Raw genomic sequence first — 8,629 nt, 5'->3', positions numbered from 1 at the left:
CAAATCAATATAATCTCAACTGTAGACAAAAACTCTACATTTGTCAAAACTCTCACATGTTGGATCCTATTTTGCTTATTGCCAGGCGTCTGCCGTCGTTGGGCCAACTACTACTAAAGTTTGGAGCTTTCAGTTGTTTATCCATTGCAATGATTACAGTAAAACTGCTACCCCGCCCCGTACACACAGCCCCTCCCCAGTCTCCAGTGACATCCCACAGTCGGTGCACACAACTTTCCTCTCCATCTCATCACCTCGACAGGCTAGACACATCATCTCACGCTCCGGGAATGGGAACTTTACTGGGTTCAAAGAAAAACTTTCAGTTCTTTCGCATTTACGCTCTACAGAAGCTACTTTTCAAATTGCAGGGATAGTTGTCACTGCAGGTACAGAGTGAAAGCAACCAGGGCCACTGGCCAATGCCTTCCGAGACGCACCCGACGTTGTAAGGAATGTTTTAGACGCAAGGAATCGGTTTAACACCACGAAGTAGGCTGTCTGAATTTGACGATTAGGAAATAATTTTCAGTAATTTCAGGCTAACTTCAACCGAGGCGTGCGTAAAATATTTGTGCGTAAAGTTGGAGCTGACGCGCACGGTCAAAGGTAGTTGCAGTGGGGCAGCTAATGCAAGTACGTATAAAAGACAACCAGTTTGTTAACTTGTAAGCCTGTGATAAGTGTTAATACCTTGACAGCCATGGCAAGATGGTTCAGAGATTTCCCCATCAACCTAAAGAACGGAAATGAACGGGTCCGCTCGGCCTCTGAATCTGGTCCACAAACTCGCTCCAAACCCTCGTTTTCTCGTGACAGCCTGAAAGGAAATCATGGGGGAGTGGGGGGTTTACTGGCAGGGCGAAATAGGAAAAATTCGGCTACAGAATTGTGTCGTAACAACGCTGGTTCTGGTGGGACAGTCTGGGATACTCTAGCTCCTGGAAAAGGTCGCAAAAACTCCAAGGTCGAGACTGGCATGTCAGATGAGAACCGTCATGTTAGGACCTCTAGTTTGGCGCAAGCGTACATCAGCAGGATGATCAAGGTGGATAAACAAGACAAGACCCCCAAACTCAACGGGATAAGCGAACAGAAGCAGCCCGAGAACGACAAAGGAAGGCCTGACATCAAAACAACGGTGAGTAACTTCATAAGATTAAACACAGTTAATCCAAACCTCATGCACCTTTTAATCTTCATATTTCATGCTATTTGCTATTTTTCTATTTATTCGGAATCAAATAAAACCAGGCAGAAGCAGTTGCAGCAGCGTGCAGATAAAAAACCAATATACTGTACAGTGCAAAAAAAATAAAAATGACTTGTGGGCTTGAGGTCAGTGCTGGCCTTTGTGTTTTCCATCCCCACCTCAGTTCATAACCCTGTATTCAGTTTCCATGCTCTCAAAAGAATACAATGCAGTTTCACTACATTGTGTCACATCAAACAGCCAAACACAATGTGCTGACCTCTTTGCACTCTTTCTGCTTGTCCCTCCTTACTTGTCACTTATTCATGGACACTAAACACACACACACACACACACACAAACTCACACACACACACACACACACACACACACACACACACACACACACACACACACACAGTATCAGATCCCTCTCCCCCCTGCCAGCTCTGTTGTCTTCAGGTAAATGAATGCCGATAGCAGCCCAGCATTGCTCTTTCTGACGAGTCGTTTACCTCTCACAGCTGATTATCCTGGAGGACTACGCAGATCCTTTTGATGCAGAGAAAACCAAGGAGCAGAGGGAGGCTGAGAGAGCAGGAGTGAATGATGGCTACATGGAGCCTTATGACGCCCAGGTCATCATCACAGGTGAGTTTAGGATCATCATCCATTGCAGCAATTACAATTATGGAAGGGCCAAAGTGGCATCATTTGGACTGCAGTAAACATAAATACATTTATTTACATCTTAACACTCTTTGTATATCATCTTTGGTAATGTATATGACATGAAAGCCAAGGAATATACAGCTAAGTTTTAAAGGGACTTGTAGGGTACAACTAGACCCTCCGTCTCTTTGCTGACTTCCCTCCCCGCTGGCGGTTGCCATAGGAACAGTGTTTTGCAGGGACAATGGGTGCAGCTTCCTCTTCCAGCTTCCTGTCTCCTGCCTCTGTTTCCTTTGCCCCATTCTCTTGATAGGAAGTTGGCCCAAGTGCCCCCCCCTCACACACATACACAAAATACTTTATGATCCCTTACGTGTGAAAAGAATTGAAAGACCCCCCCCAACCCCTCTGCAAAACCTGCAGGTCTCCCCCCCGGTCTCGCCCAATCACTTCCCAGCAGCCAGGAAGTGGCCTGGTCAGCCAGCCAATCAGCAGTTGTGTTGACCTTTTCTTCCTGTAGCTCCATTGTTTGGTCACACAATAGTGCAGACACACAGGCTACCTGTCAGACAGTAAAGAAACACAGTGAAGTGAAATTCCCCTAAAATTTAACGACACGTCATAACAAAATTTAATTTAGAGATCAAATCACACTGGACAGGCAGATTTGGTTAATTCAGCAAAGTTTGTATTAGCCTACAAACTTTGTTTAAAACTAGTGAGGATACCGTATACTAAAATCTAAAAAAAACATACAACTCTCTTATAAGCATCCCACTATTTAAGTTTATAAACAAACTAACCAGTCTACTTTAAAATTTATAAAAATGTTATTTATTTTTTGCACAAGTGTCAGTTTTGACATTTTCCTTTTCTGTTGTATAGTTTTGTACCTGGTATACACATAAATTTACATCAAATGTTACTCATCTCTGTGGATATGAGACAGAAACGTCATGCAAATGAATACTGGGAAGCTTGCATGCTGTGCATGCCTGATTATATTTGTTTTTCTTTATAAAATATACTCAGTTGTCAGTGTTTATAAGGTGCATCTTACCAAAGCTAATGTAGTTATTCAACAACTTCTCAGCAATAAATTGTGCTTTCATGAGGGTTAAAGTAATTCATTTTAATTTATACCATTTTAGAGAGATGTTGATTTAACTTTACAGTCATTTTGAATGCTATCTGGTGATATCTATTGACTTGTTGCATTGCTGTACTATATTAATAGGTGTTCTCAATATTTTGTCTGCCCCACTTTTTTTTCAATAAGCGCAGACAAAATATTAGAGACACCTCTCAGCATAACCAAGGACCAACAGCACCACAAACTGCAGCCTCCTAAATGATCATTAAGTTGAATCAACATCTCTCTTGAATAGTTTTGACAAAAACTAAACATAACAACCTTCATGAATGTTTGATATATTGCAGCACTGTTGTATTAAACTGTATTAGTTTAAGCTAAGTGTATCTAATAGATTGGCAGCTGAGTGAATCATTTCAAGGCAAACATGTGTTATGAAAGGTTACACTGGAATGGAAGAGCTCACTATTGTTGATCCAGCTCAATGCATGATTATTTTACAGAATCATGGTGTGAATGTAGCTGAATATGTTATGAACAGATTAAGCAGTTACTTTTGCCATATTATTAATTTGAATTTGTTTGAGGTTGGTTGATGTATGGCAACTCAAACAGAGGAGGATAAAACAATACAAAATAAAAATAGTTATTGGACATTGAGCTGATGACTGCATTGTCTATAATCCGTGAGAAAACACATACATATGTCTAAGTGCTGAATCCAAAACAAAAGAACAGTCAATTCTTTGATTAAAATGTCTTCTTTATGACGTTTTGAGGCCAAAGAGGCTCTTTGTCATGTTGATGGTTATTCTATCAAAACACAGAGGAGCCAATTTGGGCTCAAACATTTTCTAAAAGAAAGAAAGAATACTTCGTAACAAGAGCAGATGACAGTGTCCTTTGGGAGATACAATGTTTGTCTAATATGACGTACTGTATGTGATATTCATTCATCTTGATGCCATTTACTAATCACATGACCACTGTGCTGCAGAGGTCCGTAGACGTGGCTCCAAAGACCTCCTGAAAGTGTGTGTTCTGCTGGACCGAAGCAAGAGGGAGGGGAAGGGGGACGAGGGAAAACCCACGCCCCCAAACATCTACGACACACCGTATGAGGGCGGGCTGGAAGGCGACAGTGGGGGGGTGTGGATCCCTGTCACACGGCCAGAGTCTGACGTCCGTCCTGCCGGAGAGTATGAACTGCCCTGGGAGTGGAGAAAGGAGGACATTGTTAGAGCGCTGTCAGGTAGAGAAAGGGAGAGAGGGATGATGGGAAGGGTGGGGGTTTAGGGTGTGGAGGAAGGATGCCATGAGTTTTATTTGTTCAGTAATGCCACAACAATTTTGTGTTTGCTGTAGAGAGGAAACAAAACAATCCTGCCGAATCAATTTCCAGAGATGTGTTTACTTTGGTAGGTCTGGCATGCTTTAATAGAACTATATTATGAAAGGTTGATATTGTCTCTTCTGCGTCCTTCAGCTCAGTTCGAGGCAGTGGATTGTTCTCCCACTAAAGAGAACGGTTCAAGTTCCACCCGCCAGCAGCAGCAGCAACACACCCTGAGGCAGAAGAACTGGAACCATAAAATACTCGTACCATCTTCTCCATCCTCCTCTCCCTCCTTTCCCTCCTCTCCTATTCTCAAACTCTCTCCTCTCTCACCCCCATCTCCCTCTTTCCCCACCCTAAAACTCTCACCCCTCTCACCCTCTTCTAGTCCCAACAAACTTTCCCCTCCATCTCCTACCTCCCTCAGTGCCCCATTGGATGGGGAGGCAGTCAAAGTGGACCCCAGCCTGCCCCTGGAGAAGCAGAGGTAAGGAGGGAGAAGACTTACTTATCATAGGAAGGAGGAGGGGATATGACGTTTATAAATGTTAGTAAGGGAAAATAAGAAAGCTTTTGCACTCTGAATTATATCTCATGAACTTTATTGGACTGAAACAGGCAACATATCGACCCTATTAGTTTATCATCAGCCCAATGTGCAACATGACAAAACAATGTATGTAAAAATGTTATGACACCATGCTGACATCGTGTTCAATAAGACGCTCAAAACATTGTCAAGAACAGTTGTAGAAATCACAAATAATGAAATAGCAAACATTTGAATACATAACATTGTATCAGATTCAATAAATCCCACTGACTACAAACAAATGTAAAGAGGAAGAAATACATTAAAACCATATAAGGAGAGTTCCTTATATGGAATTTGAAAATACTCATAAGATAGTCTAAATCTGTTTATATTTTAGTCTTCTGATAGACTTGTGATTCACCCCACACCCACTGCAAGTTCAACCTTAAACAGGATTAGCGGGTTGAAGGATTTAAACAAATGCGACAAGGGTTGAGACATGCCTTTATGTCATCTCTGTGTATTATTAGTTCTCATCAAAATGAACTGCAGAGTAAATTTACTTTCTGTCCATTTTCTGTCTGCTTTCTGTGTTGCTCTGCTTGCATTTGTTAGGACAGTAATGAAAAAAGCTTCTTTTTCTTTCTTTTCTTTTGGTCTTTATCTTAACCATTGCAGTGATAAACTCTGAAAGAACAGCGCCCTCCACAGTTTTGGTTCAACATCTATTTCCCTTAGTAAAAGTTGTAAAGCAATGTAGCAGATTTCCTTTCACACCAGATCTGGTGACTCACAATGTCAAATACCGTAGAGGCTGCCAGTAGTCTTGGCCAAAACCACATATATTTTACACTTGGCACATTAGACACTTTTAAGTGAAATTTGTTTTTTTATCAGTAAGAGCATTGGCCAGCTGCAGGCCTTGAGCACTCCCTCATGATAAGGTGCTGAACATAACTGCTGGAGGGAGGTAAGGCTTGAATAGAGAGAGAGACTCATTTTAGCTCTAAACCTTCTGTCCTCAAATCAGTCAAATCAGTCAAGTATGGCTTTTCTTTTCAGATATGGGGACATGTGGGGGACATGCTCAGAGCATGTTCCAGTATGTGTCCAGCCGTTGTTCCTCTCATGTTGTGGCTGAATGTCAGTGTGTTTTGCCTTCACAAATCAAGGCCACATACAGTCTGGTTATATATGGCTCTAGCCTGTAGCCACTGTCAGCACCACCTTGTGTCCTAATAAGTCTCCCTCAACACTCTGTACAACCACGTAAATTAAGTTTGTTCATTTTATTTACCCCTTTGCCCTCTCAAGTTGACCTTAGATACCGTTAACTCATTCAGTTCACCATATATACGTCGGTCTGATTTATGGAGACTGTAAATCTCTGTTGGTGTGTGTATTTCGTTCCTCTATTCAGTCTCTTACTATTTTTTATCTCCCTCTCCCTCACCATCATCACCTATCATTCTCTTGACATCTGACTTATCTCCATATGTTGCTGCGCTATATGTTAGTGATCTGTTGTCTCTCTCTCTGTGTCCCCCCGCCTTCCCTCGCCCCTCCAAGCTGGTACCATGGCAGTGTGAGCCGGCAACAGGCGGAAGCTCAGCTGCAGCGCTGCAGGGAAGCCAGCTTCCTGGTGAGGGACAGCGAATCAGGAACCAGCAAGTACTCCATCGCTCTGAAGTGAGTTCACGGATGTGTGTTTCATTTGAGTTGAACATGGTTATGGCACGCTATATAGTGCAACATGTACATATTCATTTATATACATTTTTGTTGCTGCATCATAACCTCAGTTTTTCCTCTGCCGGATTACAACGCTCACACTGAGACATTGTGCTTGAAAATCAAATATGATTTTCTGATTTTTAAAATGTCCTTTTCTAACGCCATGTATTTTAGCTCTGTTTAAAAGGAATATTTATCTTGTGTTTTATACTGTACACAATATATTTAGGTTGGAGCCCAATGGCTTTGCCTCCACAGTGATTAAGGAATTACTAAGGTGTTGCAGCAACCGGCATTGTGGTGGAAATCTCTAAGGCGTTAATGCATGAGAATGTGTCATTTGTAAAGTTGACACTACTGATAAGTGTGCCAGTAACAGGTTCTCTGGATAAAGGCTGAAATCCTGTGGTGCAATTGTGCATACGTGCGTGTGTGTGCACGCGTGTATGCATGCGCCTGAGTGCACATTTGTTGTAAGCTGCTCATTCATTTGAGAGTCCACATCATTAACCCCATTTACACATCCACTGAACTCGGTAAAAATGCACAGCCACATTTGGGTAGAGATAGATAAGAGAGCATTTTTTTTCAGTTACAACATTATTAGGTTTCCATTTATCAGCATCGTATAACTCTTAACTGTAACTCTTGCTGTGTGTCTTTTACTTGCAGTCGACAATATATCTGTATTTTGTGTATTTTTTTTCCTGTTCCATTAGGACCAGTCAGAGTTGTGTGCACATCATTGTGGCCCAGACGAAGAGCGTTAAGGGTTTGGGCTTCACACTGGATCAGAGTAGCTGTGTCTTCTCCAGCATCCCTGAGCTGGTCCACCACTACTGCACGCACAGACTGCCCTTCACTGGAGCAGAGCATATGACCCTGCAGCATCCTGTGCCCAGGCCGCACTGATTACATACGTAAAGGACGAACAAACACGCTGGGACATAAATACACATGCGCATACATGTATTACACATGTATGCACAAATGCACACAGACACGCACATTAACTTGTCAATACATGTGTGCACACACATACTCAAAGATATGCTGCTTAGGATCGTCCTGCGTACTACCTTGTTAATTTCATGTTTGTATCTCTTACATGCGCTACAATGATCAAAGCCATACATTACAATAACCATTGATGACATTGTTATAGTAGTATTTGTTTCCAGTCTAAAAACCCTACTGAATGTATTCATAGTTCTAAAACTATCCCTGCTTCCCCAACCTGGTGTCTTTGTTTGCCCCATTTTCTTGTCCATCTGCCCTGCAGGCATGATGCTGTTTTGGCCATGCAGTATCATTGATTTATATAATACCTGAAACAATGCACATGAAGCCCTGCACTTGTAACCAATCGGATATCTGATTTAAGTGGAGAGGTTTGTAATCTCCTCTTAGACAGAGGTGCTGACATCATGAATTAGCTCCATGCCAACCAGTTAGGCTCGGTCTGTGAGGTCAATACATCTGATTAGAATATATCCATTTATCCATCTGACATGTCAATCAGCCTATTGATCTATCCTGAAAATCAGGCTAATTTGCCAACCTTTGTCTGTCAAGAGAAAGAGCTTTATTGATTTGGCGATTAGAACTAGTGAAGTGGGAGGTGTCTTATAACTTTACAGTACCCAGTCAGCAAAATTGTTTGAGTGCGTGTAAGTGTGCAAAATAAATATGTGAATGTCCATTCATGTGCCTTCACTGTAATCTAAATGAGGCTGTGATTAAAAAACTATCTTACTTTATTGTGAATGAACTGGAAACTTTACCCTGAACTGTATCTACTGTATGAATAAATGATGTGTGTATGAAGTGATTGTTGAATATTGTCTAATTTTTTTACATCTACCGCATAATGATGTGGTTTGTAAATTATTGTTGTAAGACTTTTATTCAGTAAGGAAAATAAATTCATATTATTACTGTGGTCAAACAGTGTTATTAATAGACATGCCGGCAGCAAAGTCAAAGCAGGGTTCAAGAAAAAAAAAAGCACTGAAACAGAGATGAGAAGCTAACCAGAGCACACATTTTCACTGTGTGCTTTTCTCT

The 8,629-nt window shown here is 41.6% G+C and overlaps 1 protein-coding gene across 1 annotated transcript; it reads left to right on the top strand.

Moving 5' to 3' along the window:
• The first annotated feature begins 257 nt into the window (after positions 1–257).
• On the top strand, positions 258–8,393 carry she (Src homology 2 domain containing E). The gene is made up of 6 exons (XM_068735976.1): positions 258–1,141; positions 1,717–1,843; positions 3,955–4,209; positions 4,444–4,780; positions 6,398–6,517; positions 7,282–8,393. Exons 1-6 carry the CDS (start codon positions 704–706, stop codon positions 7,472–7,474), a joined length of 1,470 nt encoding a protein of 489 aa, XP_068592077.1. The 5' UTR covers positions 258–703; the 3' UTR covers positions 7,475–8,393.
• Positions 8,394–8,629: the final 236 nt, after the last annotated feature.

The sequence above is a fragment of the Cebidichthys violaceus genome, unplaced genomic scaffold, assembly GCF_023349555.1.
Source record: "Cebidichthys violaceus isolate CVI_PGR_0920_01 unplaced genomic scaffold, fCebVio1.0.p SCAF_7, whole genome shotgun sequence".
Taxonomy (NCBI): Eukaryota; Metazoa; Chordata; class Actinopteri; order Perciformes; family Stichaeidae; genus Cebidichthys; species Cebidichthys violaceus.
This window is presented reverse-complemented; position numbering and strand designations above follow the sequence as displayed.

What these genes read in the sequence shown, in the direction of transcription:
- she (XM_068735976.1), top strand. Translation starts at nt 704, where the DNA reads ATGGCAAGATGGTTCAGAGATTTCCCCATCAACCTAAAGAACGGAAAT. An exon ending in CATTGTTAGAGCGCTGTCAG is followed by an intron (nt 4,210 to 4,443) that starts GTAGAGAAAGGG and finishes TGCGTCCTTCAG; the next exon opens with CTCAGTTCGAGGCAGTGGAT. An exon ending in AAGTACTCCATCGCTCTGAA is followed by an intron (nt 6,518 to 7,281) that starts GTGAGTTCACGG and finishes CTGTTCCATTAG; the next exon opens with GACCAGTCAGAGTTGTGTGC.